The following is a 24,875-nucleotide window of genomic DNA, read 5'->3' on the forward strand; positions in this document are numbered from 1 at the left end:
ATGTTTTATTACCATATTACTATTTCGATTTGATAAATACAGACCCTTACGAAGAACCCGAAGGACCCGAAACGCCCACTGAAGCGCCCGAAGTGTCCGAAACCAACGAGCCGGCATATAATCCCAACTTCGACGAGGGTTCCGGCGATGATTATGGCATTTCAACCGACCGTTCGACAGTCTTCACGGCTGCCGGTTGCCGCGGTGATGCCACATACACGTGCTACAAGTCTGGTTCCCGCATCTGCGACGAACAACGCTGTGACGATCACGAAGACTGTCCCGACGGTGAGGACGAAGAAGACTGTGGTTTTATTTCCGGCGGATTCGATGACAAAGAGGACGACGTTGGGGGCGAAGATGATAATCAGGCTGGTGGAGGAGAAGATGATGGCGGCTATGAACATGGTATAGTGTTTTGTGTGACGTCACATCAGCGCATTCAAACAGACCCCAAATTAAATGTGTTCCAAAAACCCACCCTCATATATCCTTCAATATACATACAGCTGTATATACATTATAAGAACAAGCCCACTCCTTCCTGACCTAAAACCTAAAAAAAAATTAATGTGTTCCCAATCCCATACACAAATCATTTATATGAATTACGCTAGCTCATCTGTGTTTGTCCCTAGCAACTGCAGCAATCCCCCCTAGGGTTGCCAAGTGAATATTGACCACAATGGTAAATTTGAAAACTTAAGAAGTACCATTTTCAAAATTAAAAGTTTTGAAATTTTTGCAAAACCATTTTTTCCTTAGCGACCAATGTATTGTTGTATATTTATATTTCGCAAAAGTTTAGACATTTGCAGAAATTACTACTAACCATTGAAAATTTTTATTATTTTTGAATGAATTATCTATTAATTTTTTACTGTAAATATTTGCAAGTATTTTAGTTAATTTTTTCTCACCAAAATTGTTCACTCAGTTGTATATTTCCATCTCAGTTGAATTGAACAAGTCGTGCTCGTATAACATCGTGAATGAACCTATTAACTATGCCTTTTATTGGCGAAATTCGTATTCTAATCGTTACTTTACCGAATGCTTGCAGTGTGCTCCGACTCCGAGTTCAAATGTGACGGTCGCTGTTTACCGCTGGAGTATTTCTGCAACGGTAGAGTGGAGTGCCTTGACGGCACCGACGAGCGGGACTGCCCTGATACTAAACCAGAAGGTAAGTGGCGACACATTTTAGCTCGTAGGCTTATGTTTTAAGTAATTTTTATTTTAAGTAATAATTTTAATATCTTTAATTATCTGGTAATTGTTAAAATACGCGCTTATTTGTTTTTTTAGTCCAAACTTAAGCAAACATCTTGAAGTGGTTGTTTTATATTAAAATGCTAGGATCTAGAGCTTAAAAAAGCTAAACAGTTTTGCGCTTTTTGAGAAAAGGAAAAGGAAGGGGCGTGTCTGAATTTTTAAGCTTTAAAAACGGCTTAACTTAATTTCCACTAAACCTACGAGTCTTACAGAAAAAAGTTGTATGACAATAAAAAATCTAAAACCGTTGTATACACATGTTTCTCACATAACCTCAAAATTTATGTGAAAATTTCAAATATTGAAGCTTTTGGGTTTTTATTTTTATCTCGTATAAAAATGTGTCTCTTTCACGAAATTTGGAATATACAGGAGAAAACCTTAAATTAAGTAAATATGTTGATTACTCATGAGGTCGAAGCAGGAAATTTCGACTTAAAAAAAAATTTCAATCAAAAAATCAATTTTTTTTAACATTTATAATTTTTGAGATTTTACCCGCTCACTTTACTTAAGTGACTCACGGTACTAGCTATTTCGATACACAAAAGTGTTTCTCAAAATTCGTTTGACATTTGAGGACTTTGCACTTACCCAAAATACTTCTAACGAATTGAAAACGAGCTGCTGTTCGTGCCAAAATATAGTACATATGTCCAATATGTGCCAAAACACACATGCTTTTTGTATAATAATCAATAAATTACACAATTCGTTAAACAAACCGTTATATTATTACAGTACGATACACTCCGAAAACCTATTTTTAAAATTTCCAAACACAAACCGAGTGCAGCAAGCAAAACAAGCAGATTTCCATGAAAATTAATTGCTGAAAAAGTGCAAATAAATCGTTGCAGTGGAAAAAGTGTAACACCAAATCATAAATAAGTGCACACAGTTGCAAGCACAACAACTGGTAAAATATGTACACTACTGTAAAAAGTGGCAACGAATGTGCAGCGTTTTGTGACGGTAAAAACAATTTGTAGCAGTTTAAAATTACGCACTTCACACTGAGCTTCCAGCGGCACCCTGGACCCTGCTACCCGGCTTGGTGTCGCAATCACACTCAGTGGGCAGGATTAAGCGCTAGCCGTGGTATTTGCATCTCATGTGTGTGGGCGTGTTGTCAGCAGTGTGTTGTATTGAGCGTTGTTGTTTTCCACTTGGCTTCTATATTGAGTGCTCTTGTTTGCTGACACTCACTTTCATTTGTTGCGGGCGAGCGTTGCTGGATCTGTGGGTGGATTTGTAAACTTTTTTCCAGATTTATCTAGCTGCGAAAGCGAGAATGTCAAAAAAGTTGCTGAAAGTACTAAGCAAAAGCGTGAGTTGATTAAAAGTTGTCTTTTTTCCCAACTACTGGATGTGGGACAGGACTTAAATACTGCATGCAACATGCCACAGCTTCGAAGCACATAGTTTTATGCTTAAAATAAACATTCCATGGCATGCTTGAAACTAAACTAACGTACGCTAAAGTGACGTCACCAAAAAATCTGATGTTGCCAGCAGCATCGACGTCTTCATTACCTTGCTCTAGAGTTAACCTTGTCAGAAGCTCAGAGTTCGGAGTACGGACTGCTTTCATTTCATTCAGGGAAAGCGAAAGACTAATCTGCTCGGTACCGACTCTTTTTAAAATCTGAACACCATGTATTAAATTTGTTTTCGAGCGCCTGGAAAGGCAGGACAAACATTTTCGCGGGACGTATTTCTGTGAGTGGTGCAATCCGAAAATGCAGCAGTGGTTAGACCAGAGGTACGCGATTATATTCCCCGATTTTTGAATAACGTAATCACAGGTGACGAGTCATTATGATCCCGAGACAAAGAAAGGGCGTATCCTCGCCCAAAAAAGAAGAATGACCAAATCCAAAGTGAAAACGATGCTCACTGTCTATTTTGACATCAAAGGCATCGTCCACCCTGAATTTGTTCCTGTCTTCCTTAACGCCTTTAATGCTTGAAAATCGCGCTGGCAACGCTGCATCGAAGCAAAAGGAGCTTAGCATTAAAGTTTTTAAAGAATTATTACGATTGGTTTAATACATTTTTTTAATCGACTCAGTCCTATTACTTTCCGGAAAAACTCAGTATACATACATATGTGAATGCTACCTCTATAGCTGCCTTGCAACCAATATGCTTGGACGTTTTTTTATTAGACGAGATATCGTAAAGAAATTAGGGATTGGGTGTATTATTTCCTAGGGAAATGGTACAATCTCCGAAAAATTGTACAGAGCGGATCACTATAGGATACGTTGTTGTATGAAAAGCTGTTCTTTTTGACGAGATATGTTCAAGAAATTTGTTATGGGTTATTGTTTAGGTCAACGGTGCAATCTCCGAAGAAATTGTTCAGATCGAGTCTATTATAACATGTTGTTGCCATGCGAACTGGCCGATCAAAGTTCTTGTAAGGAATCCTTTTTTTATTTGTGAAGGGTATTATAGCTTCGGTTTTTTCTGTTGTATAAGGTTGCTATGTGTGATCGAGACATGTATTATAGAGACATGTGGTCTTTGGACACCCAATTTAATGAAAAGAAGATTCAATTGTGATAAAAAAAAACCAAACTTAAGCGTCGCCTTTCCATTAGCTTCTTAGCAATTAATGGGTGTGCGCTTACGAGTATTCCCATACCGCTTGACGTTACCCCGACTACTCGGCATCTGAATTAAGATGGTTGGTTTGAGGTTTTTATTAACATTTACGCTCATATCTTTACCTTCAACGAAAACCATTTAGTTCTATGCTGCAGTATGTCACTTTTTTGTGATTTTGTTAGCGCTTTTCAACTCTATATTTTGCTAACAACTCTGCTTTACAACTTTATTGCACTAAAGCATTTTGTTTTGATTAGATTTTCGTTGTAGCACAATTTTAGACAACAAATTTTCACTTTCGCTAAACACGAAATCATCTTGCCGCCTTTTTGCGAGCAAAAGCCAAACACTCCCAGCGGACAAATTGACACACACAAGGCGCACACATACACATATTCGTTGCTGGAGTTGAGAATGTGTGTGTTTACAAAAAGCACACATTTGCGCGGGGAATGTAAATGTGCAACACATGTAATAAATTTTGTGGCAAGTACACAAATCCGAAATGGATATATTTGCGAAATTCCAGCTCTCGCTTTTTTAAGCGAAGTGAAGTGAAAACAAAATTCTCATTGCACGAAATTCTATGAAGTGGAAAAAAGTACTTGCCACTTGCAACAATAAATGCAAATTTATTACTGCATTATGGCGAATTCTAATTGATTTTGCGTGCTTTAGTTGTTTGCATTAGTTGTTGCCTTCTTTTGGCATTAAAGTGGGAAATTAAAAAGCACACAATTTCTTCGTTTTCCAACACTGGGCGCTCATTTGGCGCTATGCTTGCACTTAATGCATTTCATGCTCGGAATCCGCGCGATTTACGCGCAATAAATTTGTGTGTTATTACAAGCTGCCACCGCAGAGTTGTTCAGCGGCAGCAATTGCACTGTTGCAAGTATTTTCTTCTTGCTACGCATATGCCTTGCCAACGTTCTGACGTTCATGCAACAGTTGTTTTGCGCGCACAAATTGCTCGCCATACGCACCGCTGTTCACCTGTGTGGCATGCAGCACGTGCTGGCGACTTTGCGCCAAATGGCGTTTGTTTTGTTTACACCGCGTCGTAGTCGGCGCGCAGTTGGCGCTCGGCCTTCAGCCGGCAACACTGCAAGCACTTCCGCCGTGGCAGGCGCAGCAGCTTAACAGCGCTGTTGTCGCGGCTGTTAAGTCGCTGTAAAGGTCAGCGCTACATGCACCGCAGCTAGCAACCAACAGCGCGCACGCGGCTGCCAAACATTTGTACAGCACTGGCCTCGGCTGTCAACACTAGTGCGCTTCGGCTCAACACGAGTGATTGGGCCGTTGTCGGCGCGCTCTAGTGTGACGCGTCGCTGCTCGTTTCATTGCCGCATGTGGTGCCGTGTGTGCCACGATTTTGCTCGGCTTACTGCGCGGTGGGCGCTGGCAACGCAGTCGTTGCACAGCGTTGGCTTTTCCGGCTCAACACGAACGCCTCGTAGCGAAGTGGAAATTTCAAATGCTTCAGTCCAACTGCAGACGTGAGCTCGTGCGAAAGCTTTGTGCGCTGAAAACACTTGGTGTCGGCTATTCTGACTACTTTGACTATAAAGGCAAAGCAAACTCTATAGAGTGGTTGACGCGGGTGTTTCAAAAAATCAACCAGAAACATTAACGAAATAGAAAAAATAAAAAAAGTTTACAAGCGCAGTTAACGGAAATAACCGATGGTGTGCAACGGTAGTGTTCTCTTATATTTAATTTTCAAAGCAATTCAAAGGATGCGGGCGAAAAAACAAATTCATTTGGCAGATAATGCGAAAACAATTCAAAACGTTTTTCAGTGGCACTCACTAAATGACAGGCGAATCGCTGCTGGACCGCAGCAAAGGACTTGGAAGCGAATGAAACGTCTTTTGTGATTGCCCTGGAGAACATTAAAAGCACTTTTACTCAATCAAATTGCTTGCAACGCCATGAGAAATAATAAATGAAACCGTTGCATTGTCCTCCAATGCGAGAAAATGCGAATTTGAATTTAACGTCTCTTGCTGCCGTGACAGCGCTGTTGCACTCAAGTGTTGCAAATGGACATGTGCAACGGTTGCAAGAGCTTGTGTGCTTCATTATACATATATACAGACGAAAGAGTGTGTGTGTGTATGTGGCAGGAGCGACAGTTTAAAAATAAAATACAATTTAAATAATTTATGCATGGAGGCGTGGCAGTATATGGGCGGGCAGTTGACTTAAATGCCGGTAATTTGTAAATCAACCTCAATTTGAAGTCCTTTTGCTAATTTGTGTGCTGTGAACAATATTAATTTCAATATCCTCTGCGATTTGGACTATCTGTGGCACCATTTAGATTTTACGGCTGAATTTTTAACACTATTTTATTTTCAAAAATGTATGTGTGAATATCTTCTTGTTTGAGGTTTATAAAAATAATTAGATTGTAAAATTAGTGCTTTTAGCTGGCTGTTACAAAGAAAGCTACTCTAGAGGCTTGAATTTCAAGCAATTTTGAAAGTGTTGCAAAAATTATTTGAATTTTGAAAAATCCTCTTGTAAACAAATTCTTGAATAGTTAAGCTTTCAAATTATAAAAAGCCTAAAAAATTACTTTTTTTTAATCCTAGACCAGAATACCCCTCAAAGACCTTCTATATCTTAAAAAAAATATATTTTTCAACGGTCATAATAGTTTCGAAACATGTCTTTGCTAAAAAACATTATTTAAATATTAATAGTTTGCTTTCTGCTTTAGAATCAAATCCAAAGCTGAGGTTATCATAATTTTTTACTTCAAAATTGCTTTGAAATTTTAAAGATTAAATTTATATATTTAAAATAATTTTAGCTCAAATTATTGCTCAAACTGTATGCTTCAATATTTTTTTATGAAGTTAAAAGCTTGTTTTCAAATTTATTAAAATTAAATTTTGGATTTTTCCTTGTAAGTTTTTTTCTCTCTCAATTTTTATTGTGCAAACTATGCTTCAATATTTTTTTTTATAAATTTAAAAGCTTTTCAAATTTATTAAAACTAAATTTTGGATTTTCTCTTGGAAATTTTTTTTCGCTTTCAATTTTTATTGTGCAAACTATGCTTCAATAATTTTTTTATGAAGTTAAAAGCTTTCAAATTTATTAAAATTCAATTTTGAATTTTTTCTTTCATATTTTTTCGGGTTTCAATTTTTATTGTGCAATATTTTTTTTATGAAGTTAAAAGCTTTTCAAACTTATTAAATGAATTTTTTCATAGACATTTCTTTCGCTTTCAATTTTTATTGTGCAAATTATGCTTCAATATGTTTTTTTAGAAATCAAAAGTTTTATTTTTAAATTTATTAAAATTCAATTTTAGATTTTCTCTTGCCAATTTTTTTCGCTTTTAATTTTTATTGTGCAATATTTTTTGTTTATAAAGTTAAAGGCTTATATTTCTAAAATTCAATTTTGGATTTTTAAGTAATATGCCTATCAAAATGTTGCAGAACTCCCGCATTATTTAAACGTAAGTTCTGTCTCTTATATGAGCGTAAAATTTCGTGTCAGTTTCACTGTCCTTCGATTGATGTTGGAATTCTGACCATTAATTTGAGTACCTGGAATTTCGAATAAGCTTAACATGCTTCGCTCATAAATACTCTTCTACATCTTCAGAAACATATCGAAGGCAATCATTTGTCTCAATGATATATTTTACTTCACTGTCTCCACCTAAAAGCTACAAATTCAGCTATTAATCCGTGCATTATTGAGGAGTTGAAAACCAAACACATTTGCCACATTTTAGGAAACATTTTTGAGCAATTCCAATTGCCACACCAACACACACGCACAAGTGTATTCTCGCAGCGAAATTGTTGTAAATGAACTCAGCTAAGCTACCATCGGTCCATCAACGGCGCGATCACTTCACAGTTTAGCACTTTGACGCTAAAATCATAAAGTGGCAACTTCAACTGTGTGCGCTAATAGTGCAGCCGTAAAAAGGGTGCCACAAAACCGAATTTATTGCGCCACAAATGAACGCTGAACACCAATCGAACACCTAATCAAAATCGAATGCGCAAATGACAGTGATGCGCTGAAGAGTTTGTGGCGTTCGAATGCACACTTGCTCGTAAAGCACAACGTGTTGCAAGCACTTTTATTTCATTCAAAGAAAACGATTTCCATTTTTACTTGTATGGTATGTGGGTATGTGTGTGTGCGAGCAAGAATTAGGTTTATTTGCGTTGCATAAATAAGGCGCTGCAGCTGTGACGCCCTCCCCCATTTCATTTGTGGCACATACATATAGCGCGCTGACATTGTTTTATTTTCGGTGTTCCATAATTTGTTTTCAAATTTTCTCCACACCACGGCTCTTTGGCTGGCACTTTTATATAGTTTTGTTGTGTTTTTTTTATGTAGACTTTATTCGCCGTTGCCTCTCGCAATACGAACCAGGTATTTACATATATCAGAAGCCAAAACGTACAAAATATGGCTGCCATGCGTTGCACTGAATTTGTATGCACCAAATATTTTGGAAAATTTATGAAGTGCAACCATTACTTGATTTATTGCCAAGAAAATGTAATTTGTGACTGAATTTCTGTTCCTGTGCCATGTTATGCATGTCTTTTGAAATTAGCAATTCCTAATGACGATCAAATTTCTGAACATTTGCATTTTCAAAACTTATCGTCCGGTTAATTATAGATGTAATTAATTTCTTTGTATCAAAAATAAGATTCTACAAATTTTCTATTTTTTCTTATACCCTCAACAGAGTTTGTAACACCCAAAAGCAAACGTCAGAAAGTCAGAAAGTATATATCTATATATATAAAAATTACGTGTCACGTTGTTTATCCGCGATGGACTCCTAAATTACTGAACCGATTTGAACAAAATTTAGCACACCACGACCAGTTCGAACCAACTTTGAAAATAGGATAGTAAAAACCACTCATAAATAAAAAATACAGTGAAAGCTCTAGTATACATATAAATTATCAAAGTGGCGAGCTGAATCGATTTAGCTATGTTGTCCGTCTGTTCGTCGGTCCGTCTATCTTGTCCCTGAGTTTATGAGATATCGATTTTTGGACCAATCTTTTTCTCACCTAGAGGGTGTTCGTTCAAGATATTGTCACGAAATTTTGCTCTGCTCTCTCTTTCCAAAGAAAATGGTCAAGTCGAATCACTATAACATATACATAGTTGTCATACAAACCGAACGATCGGCATCACGTCAAGAAAATGCGCTCATTTGACGAGATATGTTCTCAAAATTTGGTATAGATTTTTCCTTAAAATAACGCTATAATATCTGAAGAAATTTTCTAGATCGGACAACTTTATCATATAGCTGTCATAAAAACTGAACGAAGAAAATCAAGTTCTTTTTGGATTCTTCGTTATTTGTGAAGCGCTTTATAGCAGCCGCAGTTAACGTTGTTTTTTTTTTTTTTTATTAGTTGAAGAAACAAAAAAATCCGCGAAACTGTAGAGAAAAGCTTTTGGTTTTCTTTTTAATTTAATTCTTTAATATTTAAAATTTATTAATAATTTATTTAATATTTATTATTAATATTTCACTTACTTTTTCCAAAAATCAATATAACTGTGGATGTATTTGAATATTAGAAACATATTTATTATCAATTATTTTTTGAAAAATTTTCTCCATAATTATTTAAAAACATTTTCGTCTAATTACTGCAGTGGAATTAGTTTCATGATCTCCTCTCGAATTATCATTAATATTCTTAAAAGAATTTAGATTTTTATATGGTAGCACAACCGTTAGAGGAATACACAGCCATTGAAACGTGTCCAGAAACTAATTTTTCGGCTCAAATGGGTAAAGAAATGCAGGTGTTTTCGAAATTCCAAAAAATTTTTTTCATTTCCAAAACTTATTTCGCTGCCTTTTCCAATAAATTTAAAATACTCCGCCAGCAAAACTATTTTTCCAACAACAGCGCTGGTTAATCACCCATTTACCTCGTCATTAATCAAATACTATTAATCACTGTCGGTAAGCAATCGAATTATGCCGCCCCTTAACCGCCTACGAGCCAGCAACAAACGTGTTGCACCTACACTTGCGCCGCCCCTGCAGCAAAATTACCAAAAAGCGCCGAAAAAGAAAGATCATTTGAAAATGACGGAGGGAAAACAAATTTGGTAGCTGGAAATTTGCTTCAAAACATATAAAATTAGACACCAAACATAGGCAAGTGAGCGCCGCACATTGTTGCACGCTACACAATAAATAACGCCGCCGCCGCGTACACGATCATGCGGCAGTGCGCTGGTGACAGCAACGCCAGCCATTTGTTGCAAGCGCTGTAATATGCTGCCAAAAGCGATAAAAATTCATGCTGAGCAGCCAAAAATATCGAATGGGGCAACAAAGTGATCTTGACACTGTGCTTGTGTGTGTGTGTGTCCACTTATAGCGCGCATGTATGTAGCGCTTGCTATTAAGTGACGGCATGCAACAACGTAATGCAATGTAAATGTGGCAGGCAAACTACGCGACTGTCAAAGCACATTAAACGATGTGGCAAGAAGGCGAACAAGCGCGATTTGACGCTGCTGCACCCACTTTTCCTACTCCTTGTGTTTGGTTATTGCAGTTGTTGCATGACGAAATCAACGATCGTGCCGCAATAATGCCTGCTTGTTTGCACGCGGCAGCAGCTAATTGAGTCGTCTTCACTCACACACACACCAGCAAACATGATTAAATGCCGCTTGTTTGTCACAATTTCAGCGAACTTTCAACAAGCATTTGCATATGTTGCACGAAAAATGCCGCAATTTGCTGCCGATTATCGGCAATAATTCGCGCAAATTTCGTCAATTCTTTGGCGATTTTTTACCACTCGTGAGAAATATTTAACCAACATGTATTAGCATATCGTGGGCGTGGCATAATGACAGAAATGCCAACCAAGCAATTTTGTAGTAGAATTTCAGCGCCTAAGAGTCTGTTGTTGTTGTTCTTGTAGCGGCAGAAAATATTCCTGAAATTCCTGTAGTAATTTGTAGGAAGGCTGTCAGTTTGACATTACTTGGCTGTATAGAAATCCGGGCCGACTCTGTCTGGTGATGCGCTTGTGTTTTTCTGCATTTTATTTACACCCAAGTGTTGCATATTTATTCTCTCACGCTCTTCCTCATTTTGTATGCTTCAGTTTCCTTTAGACTGTCATTAACTGCTGACTGCAGCACTTCTTGGGTACAGCTGTTGTCACTCGGCTAATACTTTTCAACGAAGCAGCGCGCTGAAATTGGAGTTGCCGAGCCCTTAGCGTGTATGGTGAGCCCAAAAGTCGCGTTGTAAAATGAGGAAAAAGTCAGTGAAATTATGAGAACTCAGCGCTGGAAAGGTTTTGAAAAAATACCGAAATTTTACCGGCTTCCACATTTTTTCTCTCCGCCGAATTTAGCAAAGTTGCGCGCTCTTTACAAAACAATCAGAAAAACATACAAACATACATATGTATATGCTTCTATGCGTTATTCACTTGCTTTGCAAAATCTCTTCTAAACAAAAACAATAACAACACTGAGATAATTAAAGCAAATACTGCAATAAAGCCCGAATTTTACAAGGGTAACGTCATCCAACACTCAATAAAACGGCCAGCGTTCGCTCGAGTGCGCACTGCCAGTATGGGGTGTGGGTGTTGCATCGCCGGCCGGCTGCGAAACCATGCACCGCCACAGGTGCACCCATAAACCGAAATACCTGCTTTGGCTGCTCGATCCGATCACATGTTCTATGCGGTGCACATATGCACACAGGCGGCTTGGCGAGCGGATGGGCTACGTAAGCGCTGTAAAATGACTACTGCGCTGTTTTCGGCAGTGCACAAGCGCACACGCACACCTGCACACGGCTCTGCATTAAATTGCGGGTAAAAATCTGCTTATGCAGCCACATATTTCTGTGGGTATTCGCTTTCTATGTACTTACATATGCAAATACATAGACAGCCAGCGCTGTTATTTCGCCAGCAGTGGTGCGGCAAGCCACCGGTATGGCGAATTTAATTGAGTTGTAATTTATTTATTTAAATTTATGCCACAAATGCACTTGAACTTGACAAAGCAAGCGATTTTTTCTACAAAAGCGCAGGCAGAAGCACACACAAGCCTAACTAGCTACCGAATTGTGGCCCAGACATGAGCGGCAGGCGCATGCTATGCATTTCAAGTCTAAAAAATCTCGTTTCCAACGCACATGCAATATTTTACTTACAATTAATCATATAAAATTAGTTGGAAAATATTTTCGAAATTAAATTTTCCACCAATACATATATTTTCTTGCAATTAGCAACGCTCTTGACCAAATTTCATTGCCTTTTACTTTCAACGCCGATAATTGCTGCCAAGTATATGACATCATATGCTGAGCGCTAATAATAAATACCGTTATTGCATAATATTCAACAAAGAAATATATGTTGGCGAATGCGAAAATTTTTGGCAAAGTCGAAGCAAATACAAATGGCAAACGGCAGCATGTGTCAGCATTTCTGGCGGCCAAGTGCTGCCACTTAAGCATTCAAAATTGCAATGTTCTTAAAACTACGGCAATTATACGCTTCAGGAGTTGTAAAATCTGAAGCAAGTGATACAAACGTACTGATCTAACTTCGAGGTACTCGGAGCGTTGAAGGATTCCTTTGCTAGTCATATGAGTCGAACTTGTTGTGAGACACGTGTAGGCGTATAATTCGTGAAAATTGTCAAAAAATGTGTTATTATATGATAAAATTAAGAAGTTTTCAAATAAATAAATTTTAATTAATTTCAACTAAATTTTTGAAATTTGTTGAATTTGGTTATTAATGAAATTAATTTTAATAACTGATAAGTGTTAGTCATTCGGTAAATGAATTTAGTTAAACTTTATTTGACTATTAATTAAATTAATTTTATTAATTATTAAAATTTAGTCATCCCATATATAATATATTTGAAATTTTTAGAATTTTGAGTCATTCGATAAATAAATTATACACATTTTTTAAATTCTGTTTAATTTTAATAATAGTTAAATTAATTTAAGTTATCGCAAAATTAAACTAAAACAACTAAATTAATTTTATTAATTAATAATTTTTAGTCGTTCGATAAATAAATGATTTACAATTTTTAAAATTTGAATAGTACTGAAATTAATTTTAATTAACTTAATTTTAATTACGAAACTATTTGAGTCATTCGATAAACAAATTAATTTAATTTTTTTTTATGTTAATATTAGTTAAATTAATTTTAATTATCACAAAACTAAACTTAAAAAGGTTAAATTAATTTTATTAATTAATAATAAATAATTAATAAAAAGTTATTTAAACTTTTTTTTATTTTAATATTTATGAAATTAATTTTAATTTTTAAACATTTTGAGTTATTCGATAAATAAATAAATTTAAAATAAATAAAAAAATATTTGAATGATAATTAAATTAATTAAATTAATTTATAATTTTTAGTCACTTGATAAATTAATTAATTTTTAATTTTTTTAACTGAATGCAAATTACAATAGTTTTAACTATTATAAATTTTGACTCCTTTTATAATTAATTAATTTATAATTAATTTTGATTTTATAACTTTTACTTTTGTTTCATTCGAATGTTAGTTAAATTAATTTTAAAGAAATTGTGGAAAATAGGGAAGGTATAGTTGATATATCCAAAACGGCCTAACTTTACAACACAAGGAGAACCTTATATTTGTAATTAAGCTTTCTTATTTATGACATACTCTAAGTCTAGTTCGATCTAAAAAAGTTCTGATAAAGCCCATATGTGACAGATTACTACAGTCATACGGCAAAACTGTTGTTGCTTTATTGCCACTACATTGAGCATGTGTTGACCTAATATTTTTGCCGAAGTCTCGCGTTTTCGCTTCATACCACAATCAACACTCATTAGAATGCTTTCAATATAACCTCACTGATCGTTTTGTAAACTTCTGACTCAGAGCCTTTTTTGCACTAAGCGAACTCAACTGCTTTGACAGCTATTGATGCGCTTCTGCAAAAAAAAAGCAATCGCTACATGTCGCAGTTTTCAAATTGCCTTTATTCTTATTTCGTTTTTTTTTTTACCGCTATTTAACATAAAATAAAACAAAAAACAGTCGTTTTACCGGCTGGTCGGCGTGTGCGTTGTTGTTGTACTTGTAGTCGTTTGTAGCTGGCAAAATGCCTGCATTTTTAATTGAAACTAAAATTCCAATTACTCTTTAGAAATCAAAATGAGAAAAATGCCACAAACTGCTACAAAGTAATGCATTATTCACCGCACACACATACACATGTACGCCGCATGTTAGGGGCCAGCTGAGCCCCAACTGCTGCTGAGTGTTTGCTACAACTTACGCATAATTTAGTTGCGCCAATAGCGAAATGCGCGTGTTGCAAGGCGGCTTTTGAATATTGAAAGGAAAAACACATTTTTTAACACACACACACGCACTGAGGCTCAGTTCTTTAGAATTTTTTGACTTGTCTGTATTTGGGGAAGTGTGCTTTTAGGCGCGGCGCACAGTTTTCTGTAATTCCTTGTAAACACTTTGCTGTTGCATGCATCTTAATGAGCATGTTGCAACTGCTGGCGCTTTTTATTGCTTTTGTAGGTTGCTGCCTGCTGGGTTGACTAGATTTTTTACTTGATTTCTTATTTTCATTCACTTATCGTCTGTTAATGCTAACAAGTTATTCATTAAAATTAATGACGCGCCACTAAAGCTAGCCTAAAGCACAGTTAAGCGTTATAAAACGCTATTGAAGCAAATACCGTTAGCTTAACCAGTACAAGTTGCAAGCACAAAGCGCTGCGTTCACTGTTGCAACTTTGAGGTACAAAACACAGTGGTGGAGTTTTTTACAAATAACATTAGTCGAACTTTTTGGGAGTTAGGTGTGGGGGTCTAATTCTTGGGAATTTCCAGAAAATTTAATAATATTCAAACATTTTTAACAGTTTGCAAAAAAATATTTTAATTAAATTAATTTAATTAAAGTCATTCGATAAATAATTTAATTTAAATTTTCGAATTTTTTGTTTGAACTTTAATTAACTGACATTTATTAATTAATGTTTTGAACATTTGATAAATTAATTAATTTTTTTAAATTTGTTTAATTTGAATATTAATTAAATAAATTTTTTTAATTAATAATTTTGGATCATTATTTGACCTAATTTCAATAATTAATAATTCTGAAGCATTTATTTCAAATAATTTAATATTGTTTAATTTGAAAATTTGATTCGACGAATTAATTTACTTTTTGATATTATTTAAATTAATTGAATATTAATTAAATTAATTTTATTAATTAATAATATTGAGGTTTTTCACAAATTAATTAATTTAAATATTATTAGTTTGGTTTAATTTGAAAATTAATTAATTATTTTGAGTCTTTCTATAAATAAATTAATTTCAGTTTTGAAATATAAAATTAAGAAAATTCAATTTTTATTTGAAAGTAGGGCCACCAGCTCATAATTGTGCTGTGTCTTCTTATTCCGCTCATTTAGCCTTTCTTTTCACTTTCAATTTTCCGATAATTATGTGCTTTTGACTTGTGCTCGAGTTATCATGCACATCAAAAGAAACGGCGAAAAACAGCAAAAACAACAACTAAAAAATAAGCGAAATCAGAACATTCCCACAAGTGCGTCGCGCCTTCGGCATAATTTTTTTTCTCTGCGAAATTTGCATCTGAATATGAAAATCACAACAATGTGCACGCGCCTGTATGTTTGCTCTGCATTATTATTGTTGTTGTTGTGATTATGGTCGCGGCACCGAATGCCGTTCGCGATCTTTAAAAAATATTGTCATGTAAATGAGTGTTGCAAATGTCGCAATAAAACGGCTGACGAGCACTCAGCACAACAACAATAATAGCATAATGGGAAAAGTGAAAGAATCGCTTGCGAAAGGGGAGGGGGGGTTCAGGCAGCTGAGTGAAAAGCAGACGAGTAGCCAGCAGGAGGCAACAAATGACAACAGAAAACACATTAGAGTTGTTAATATGCTCAAAGGGGCAAGCCACATACAACTCTGCGTTACTTGCCACACACACACTTTTATATGCATTTGTATATGCGCGGCAACCTGCGAGACGCTGGAGACGCGCGTTTTCGCTGTTGCAACCGCAAATGACGCAAAAAGCTGGCTGGTTGTTGCTGTTGTAGTGTAAAACAAATGAGCAATTGAATGCAACAAAAGAGCGAATGAGAGCTTGAGTGAATGACTGACTGACTGAATGGCACGATGGGCGACTGCTGCGGTAAGACGCCCACAACGTAATAAAAATTTTGCGCAAATTAAAAACAGTGCGGCGCGTTCGGGGAGAGGAAATTTTATTTATTTGTATATTTGTATGTCTCTGTGTGCGTGTTGTGCTCGCTTGAATGTGTGTGTGTGCGTTGTATCCTTAATTTGACCAACTCGTTGACAGCAATGGATAGCGGAAACGAGTCAAAGGTCACACCCGTAACGGAAGCATTGAATTTGCCACAAATGTGTATGTGTGGCAACAACACATCCGGTGATATGTGCTCACAGCATGCACAGCGGCGTTGTCCTCGCAGCGATTTCTCGCCTCTTCAAGCACTTAAGACACAGTCAACTGATTCCGCATTCATTGCCACTCACCATTTTGCTACATCCGTGGCATAAAATGTGTTCAAAGCAAAATCAGCAACACCGACCGCACGCTGTGCATTTTTATGACCGTCACGCCCACAAACCGGACAACCCAGAAAAAGAAATTAACATTTTAGTAAATACCAAAAAGCGCGTGTCCTTGCTTCAGCATCCTGTCGGGATAATGAAGCATGCAACACATTAAAAGCTAAACTTGAGTGCAACCGCGTGAATTTCTGCATTTTCTCGCAATTAATTATGAGCAAAAAATAAATTTACACTGTCACCGATTTGCAAGCAACGCTCCCTACGCCGACCTCGCGCGCGCACCGTCCCTTATATGTTCTTTCTCTCTCCCTTTTTTGCCTGTAGCATCGCACACACATTTATATGCTGCCATTGTCATTAATGTTGTGGCATTTAGCGCTCGCGTTTTGAACGTGCCACAAAATTGTGTTTAAAATAGCCAAAACTACAACAAAAACAACAACAACTACGTGTTAAAACTGCCATAGTTAAGCGCCACACCACACGCACACCGTTGCTACGTAAGCAGTGCGACCGCCAGTAGTCGAAAATGGGGTGGCCCGGCCCCGAAAACACCCACACGAATCCCACTAGCAGCGGTTCTTGCAACAGCATGGCCACGCCCTCTGCGTGCGCGCCCACTAGATTGAACTCAACGCGTCCACGTCGGCGCCGCTTGCCACTGCGTGTGGTGTTGCTGGCGCTGTTGCTAGCGGCGCTGTTCGACGCGCTGCCCACAAGTGCCGCACGCGGTTACTCTTCTTATGGTAAGTATATATGCCCGCGCGCGCTCGCCTTTTTGCCTAGTTCAATGTTTGTTTAAGTAGTTAAGTTTCCAATCTGTCCAAATCAATTGATAAGTGCCATCAACCTTGAACAAAATTGATGCGGCGCCAGCAACTCCCGCGACACTGTGATTGCAACTGCAACATGCCTCCTCCAATCAGCGTTTGCAATAATACAAGCGCTTTAATTGCGCAAATTTTTTATTTGTTGCGGCTGCATTTGCTGTTGGCGTGTTTGTTGCAACATAAGTACGTGATTGCTGCAATAAATTTCAATCAAGTGCCGCTGTAGCAGCTATTTGTGGGGCTACAGCAGTCTGTGCAACAGTACGTTACTCGAAATCTGGTTATTTGTGCTTTAATTTTCTATGCACAACTGTTTTACCCCATATTTATTAACATTTTTTTGAACCGACGTAATTTTTTATATTTTATTTCTAATAAGTTTGAATTACTTTTTGAATTTAATTAAGTTTTTCTTTTAATTGAAATTAATTTTTATTTTCATATGCACTTTTTATTACTTTTATGGTTTTTGTTTATTTTTCTTGGCATTATATTTCATTTCTAACAATTGTAAATTATAATTTTTTTAATTAATTTTTTTAAATTATTTTTCCTCTCGATTTCTCTAAAATTTTATATTTTATTTCTAATAAATTTGAATTATTTTTTTTTTATTTTAATGAATTTATTGTTATACTTTCTTGATTCTCATAATTTCTAACAATTTCAAATTATTATTTTTTAATTAATTTTTTTTCTCGATTTCTCCTAATTTTTTTATTTTTTATTTCTAATAAATTTGAATTATTTTTTTTTTATTTTAATGAATTTATTGTTATACTTTCTTGATTCTCATAATTTCTAACAATTTCAAATTATTATTTTTTAATTAATTTTTTTTCTCGATTTCTCCTAATTTTTTTATTTTTTATTTCTAATAAATTTGAATTATTTTTTTTAATTTTAATGAATTTATTATTATAATTTTTTTAATCCTCTTAATTTTTAACAATTTAAAATTTAAAAAAGTTTTAATTAATTTTTTTCTCGATTTCTCTAAATTTTTTTATATTTTATTTCTAATAAATTTTTTTGATTTTAATGAATTTATTGTTGTAATTTTTTAATTTCTCTTAATATTTGTTATTTCATCCCAAAAAAATTTTTAAATTTTTCTATTTTAATTTTCAAGTTTTGTAATAGTTTTTTCTTTCCTTAAATCAAAACTAAACTGTTGCTGTGTTTGTTTTATTTTTTGTTTATTTCAAAACTTTTTTATACTCTTCCAATTAGTATTTTTTTAATTTAATAGACCTTGCAACATTTTATTTATTTATCGCCTTTTAATTTAATTTCATTTTGTGCATTTTTCATTTATTAAACATTGAGAATATTTTCGTTTTTAATTACCGCATGCACAACTGTTGCATGCTTCGCACGTATGTAAAAAAAACACAACAAAAGCAAAAACCAACAACAACACCCATCGATATTAATGATTATTAATTACTTTGGCTGCCTGTTGCACTTGTTGCACGTACGCGCACAACCATGCCGCGCAATTAATAGTTGCAACATGTCACCATTGTAATTGACCGCAAAATGCCAAGGTTGTTGCCAGGCGCGAGCACACAATTGCATAATTTGCGCAAAATAAAAACACAATAACAACAAATAAATAATAAATAGAAAATTCGAAACTCAATTTTTGCAAATCGATATGCACACGCATCAATTTGTTGCACAAATACTCTTTAAGTGAGATTAATGAGCGTGAAAGATGCATATTTTGCGTGTGAATCAATAAATTCATTTAAAAGACGCAATGAAACCAATTTAGCATTTATGTTGCACATACCACATATAACAATAATGAGAATTTTTATTAAAAAGATTTGATGTTAATGCATAAAACTCTTTTCATTAGCATATTCACCATGTTTGCGTTTTTGCCATTCAAGCTTGCTCAAGCAGACAGCAAATGCTTATGACAACTCTGTCAGAGCTGACTCTTCCGCAGCGCCACAGTTCAGTTGCAGCTGAGGCGAACTCATTAACCGCAAATAACCGTTCGATTGTGGTGAATGCCGCAAACAGCAAAAAATGCATTAAATGTCACAGCGACAGCGCGCAACAGGCAGCAGACCAACGATTTGATTGCTGCAGTTCAATAGTTTGTCGTTTATTATTGTTGCTGTTGCACGCTTTGCTGGCATTATGCGGCGACGGCGACTCATTGCGTTGCACAGCTTTCTTTCCCATTTCCCATTGTTTATGCGCGCACTCAAAGTGCCACAGCGCGCGGCTGCATGTGACTTTTCAAACTACTTTTGCTGGCAGCCAACGGCGGCTAGGCGCTGCTGAAGGGCGCAAACGTGTAGGCAGCAAATCAGAATATGAGCAACAAGCGATTGTCGTAATTTAATTGCAACAAACGGCTTTTGGAGTGCCACAGTTTTTGTTTACAAACGAAGTTCGGCTGCCCTTAAAAGCAGCACTTGAATGCAGCAACAACCATGCACAAATGGCCGCCAGCGCGACCACAGCAATGTAATAGTGTAAACAGCTGGCATTGTAGTTGTTGTTGCCACACATAAGCAGGCATTTTCATGCTGACGTTTTTTGTTGCAACAGGCACTTAACTGTTAATTGTGTGCGCCACTTTTGTTTGCCACCAATAACAACAAGCCACACACAAACAAAACAGCATATTGTCCACTTTTGTATGCTGTTTTGTTTGCGCATTGCTGTTGTTGTTGTGATCTTGAAGTGAAAATTAAGATGCAAGTGTGAATTAATTGGAGCGTTCATAATCACAAAACTTGCCACACTGCAACAATGCGCTCAGCTTACTCATACGGCTAATAAAGTGCTGCTTATATGCATGTATGTGTGTGTGTGCGTTGGACGATGTGTGACTCTAAGTGAACATTGTGCCACATCTAGAAACGTAACAATTAGCCCCATTTCTCGGCTACTTGAAGCAATTTTTTCGCTCTCGATTCTATTAACACGCTGATTTATGTGTTTATGTAAAGCTTTTGCTTTCGAAGCTCCATAAAACATTACATAAGCGCAAACTAATATCAGGATTAAGTGGCTACAAATATGTACAATTCAAAAACGCGTCAGAAAATGTGTTCATTTATATTTATGAAGACATTTTTCATATCAAAATATAAATAAATTGAAAAACAGCTTTCGCCAATACAATAGAATTTGATCTAAACGGTTGTCAAGCTTAGCACCATATCGTGTATTAAAGAGATTTATTTCAAATGCGCTTCTTTCCTTATAATCGGGTAAGCCAACAGCTTTCACTTTACAACTTTATAACTTGTAATAAAAGCTTTCAGTTTCAAATGTTCCATCAATGGCTTTTATTTAATTTTCAAGAGCTTTCACTTACAGTTAAAGTGAGCTTTCACTTATATTTGTTAGGAACATGAAAATGGCGCTTATTTTTTAGAAAAAATTTGAGATCAGCTTTCCCTTGCAACATTAGCTTTTTGAGAGCAATAGAAGCTTTCAGTGTAAAATCGTCCATAAATAAATCTTCCATCAATGGCTTTTATTTAATTTGCAAGAGCTTTCACTTGTAGTTAAAGTAAGCTTGCACTTATATATGTTAGGAAAATGAAAATGGCGTTTGTTTTTTAGAAAACACCTGAGAACAGCTTTCACTTGCAACATTAGCTTTTTGAAAGAATTAAAAGCTTTCAGTTTAAAATCTCCTATAAACAGCTTCAACTTGGTGATTTTCCTTCAATGGTATGCATTTATTTTTTTTTTAACTTCAAGCAAGAGCTTTCAGCTATAGCTTAGGCGAGCTTTCGAATTAATTTACACAATAACACCAGCTGCCGTGATAGTATCCTTGGCGTCACTGTCTTGAATTGCAAACTTTCACTTACATATATTCGTGACTAATATGAAAGCTGTGCTTTTTTTGGAAAAAGCTAAAAACTGAAATTGGTTGGTTAGATAGATAGATAGTTAATAACGAAGTATTGCACTGCGACCTAGGTAGCCTGCTGGGCGCTACTGAGGTGATGTGATCCCTGTCCACGTAGATGGCACCTAGAGCCTTAAGTCTGCTACTGGGGTTTCCTGTTCCATATCGCAGAACCGGCAGTTTGCGCAAGAAACTATGCTCATGTTGAACAAGTGCTTCTTGAGCGTACAGTGCTCTGTGTAGAGCGCGACAAGGAGGCGGAATTGTGTGAATGCATGGTTGTGGTTCCGCCATCTTGGACGCTGCCGCGAGCTAGTTCGTCGGCTAGGTCATTTCCGGCTAAGCCCCGGCACCCAAATTTTGTGTACCCGGTTGCATATTGATAGGTTGGCCACAAAACTTGAAAACAAATTACAGTATTCGATCTTTTTAACTCTTTCGATTGTAAACTAATTGGTATGGACTTTACAGTAAAGCTTACGTAAATCCTATAGGACATAGCTCTCGTCCGAATTGAACGATCGAAATCAGATTCTTGTATATATATTTGTGATGTTTTTAGCCTAAACTACAATTTGCTAAATTGCTTTTATTCATGCTCTTCAGCAATCTTCCTTTTTGTGCATAAAATTGTCACTTTGTTGGGCAAATGCGCGCGCTTCTGTCCAATGACACCCTTGACTTGGTTAAATTTCGCGTAAACTGATAGCCCACAGCATTACCAACAACCTTTCATGTTTCGCTCCAACACTGGTGTACAACAATAGCGACTACTTTTAATATGTAAAACTCCAAAACAAAACAAAAAAAAAAAAAAAACAAATTGAAAAATAAATCTAATTTAAGTTATATGTATTAGAAAATTCTATGAAAAAGTCCCTAACAAAAAGTCGGTGCCAACTTAGCTCCGAGTGTTAGATAAAGCGCATTTTTGGCACTTCCTCCTTTCCCAACCTTCTAGCAGCACTCAGTTAGCTTCAAGTACACACATGGCTCTCTGAGCCTCTGCTCGCCTTGGTGTGGGTGCTTACCTTCGCTTTGCTTGAAGATCACTCAATATTTTCGCCACGTTACACATTTTGTTTCGACTGGCAACTTCATTAACAAAGCGGACACTAATTGTGCCAGTTGTTGCTGTTACATTTCTTACATTTACTGAATACTTCGCACACAGTGGTATGTGTGAGCGTATGTAAAAAGTCCACTAGACCCCTCATTTGTTGTTGTTAGAAACGTATCATCTTCACACGCTGCTGCTTAACGCTGTGCTGGCCGTCAGCTTTCGCATTCCAATTACAAAAAGCAAATGCCAAGTAAAAATTTCAAAAATAAACAGATAGAAACGCAACAAAAATGCAAGCGCAACAAAGATACAAGCGAGACGCTCATACATAGCTGCTCATTATGAGGTAAGCGCGCGAATATGGCGAGAGTGTGTGTTTATTGTTCTTGCTTCGAGTTGATATTAGCACAGCGGCAGCTGTGTAAAGCGAAAAAATGAAGCTTAGAGCAAAGCAAAGAAGAAGCAGAAAAAAAACTTAAAAAAAATTAAAAATTTGATACTAATAGCAACAAAAGTACATAAAAAAACACAAAAACACACAGCATCAGCATTGATAGAACAACAACAAACGCTACTGAATGCCATAGCTGCTGCCACACATTCAAAATAACAGCGCTTGCGGCGGTTGCGCGAAGGAAATGCCATTGGCGGCGGTTGCCGCTGAAGTAGCGTTTAGCTGCCGGGCGCGTTGCTAGCGCGAAGATGCCTTTCGCGCTATGCTGCCGTGGCTTTCCGTTCTTCCGCGCTGAGCGCAAGGGAGCGCGGGAGTTTCTTGCGAAAATTGTTATCTCCTTCACTTCGCGCTTTTGTCCTCGTTTCACCTTGTTGTTGCTGTATTTTATATATGCCACTTTGTTGGTCACGCTTGCCTACGCGTTCAGCTTCCTGCTTGCAACGCGCTTCATACTCGTCACATTTTTTGTTTGCATGCTTCTAAACAATTCAGTTTAACTTTTTTTTTGGAAAAATAACAGTTTTTGACCTTACTACTCTTAAGGTCAGCTGCTTGTTGTTCCAACGGTACAAGAATATGTTTTCAAATAAAATTATAGGCAGAATTCTATACCTTTTGACCTCCGCCTTGCAGCGCTCGTTACTTTCGTACTTCACCGTTTTTGGTTCTAAGTACAACCAACATAGCAATACACACATACTTTTACCAAGATGTATGTATGTATGTATGTGTTTTCCATGCTCATCGTGCTGCTGCTTTGTTGAGCGTTGACAATTAAAATATATTTTTCTTTTTATCTAAACCATAACGGTACACCGCTTGATTGACAGCTTCACTGTTTCGTACGTAACCGAGAAGCGCTGTATTAAATTCACCATAGTTTTAATTTTTTTTAGAGACCTTTTGTTTTTAAATTGTGTACAAATACTAATTAGCAACAAAAAGCTTAAAGAATAATTAAATGAAGATCGTTGTTGCCATTGCAAACTCGCTGGCATCACTGCGTCTTTTGTTGTTGCTTAATATGTGGCAATATCAGAGCAACTTTTCCAATCCAACAACAACCATGAAGACGTTCCAGGAAGTGTAATTTCCAACCCACGTAAAAGTGTTGTAAGAAAACAGATCTTTATATCGATGTTTCTTATTCTTCTGAATGCTATTCCTACTCTCGCAATATGTTGCACAGAGTACAAAAGTTTTGTTCATCTAACGCTTGTTTGTATCACTCTAATTGATCTATCTCGAGTTATATAGTATAACATATATTGGATAGTCGAAAAAGTCTTTTCGTATTTCTAATCAAACTTCAGCTTATTTTTTATATTTATAATGAACTTTAACGAACCAAATATGTGCCATTTTGGTCGACCATTTATTCTATATATTAAAAATAATACCAAATATATATATATTCAATAGATTTTAATAAATATTTTTCCTTCTTTATTTACAGGTGAGTTTTGAAACTTAAATTATTGTTTCGAAATATTTTACAACTAAGTCCGTAAGTACAATTCAAAATATTTATCAAAAAATAATTAAGAGACGAAAATTAAAAAAGTACCGCTGTCTGCGCTGTCTCAGCTTTTATGCCTTCTGCTCTCTTCCTCACCGTCTACACCGGTAATTTGACACTTCAGTTAATGGATATGTCAAAAATCAGCGCCTCGTGCCGCATTTCTGTTGGTTTCTCATTTGTCAAAGCTAAACAGAATTTTCGCGCACGTTTGACGTTTACTTGCCCCTGCCACACTTGTGCACACGCAAGTCCTTTGCATACATTAGCGGCTTGTGGCAAGTGTAGAGGGCTTTTTCTAATTTCGACTGCTCGAGATAAAAAGTAGCACCAACTCATTTTCACATTATCTACTAGAATTACGCGGGGTTCGCTCTCGGCGACACTAACATGCACTTCGCTGTTTGTTTGGCAACTTGTGGGCCTCTGCGCCGCACTGCATTTCGCTGAGTACACGATTTTGCGCGGATGGAACGTGAGTATGCAGGAAATGCGAAAAGCGCTGGAAT

The 24,875-nt window shown here is 36.4% G+C and overlaps 1 protein-coding gene across 7 annotated transcripts in view; it reads left to right on the top strand.

The window, feature by feature from the left end:
• The window catches only part of LOC120776117 (basement membrane-specific heparan sulfate proteoglycan core protein), a 158,692-nt gene that overhangs the window by 60,971 nt on the left and 72,846 nt on the right, over positions 1-24,875 (top strand). For all 7 annotated transcript variants that reach the window (XM_040106621.1, XM_040106622.1, XM_040106623.1 and 4 more), the window contains exons 7-8: positions 43-408; positions 1,064-1,186. In XM_040106621.1, the coding sequence (XP_039962555.1) occupies positions 43-408; positions 1,064-1,186 (489 nt within the window). The remainder of the gene's footprint in view (positions 1-42; positions 409-1,063; positions 1,187-24,875) is intronic.

This window comes from Bactrocera tryoni, chromosome 4 (assembly GCF_016617805.1).
Source record: "Bactrocera tryoni isolate S06 chromosome 4, CSIRO_BtryS06_freeze2, whole genome shotgun sequence".
Classification (NCBI taxonomy): domain Eukaryota; kingdom Metazoa; phylum Arthropoda; class Insecta; order Diptera; family Tephritidae; genus Bactrocera; species Bactrocera tryoni.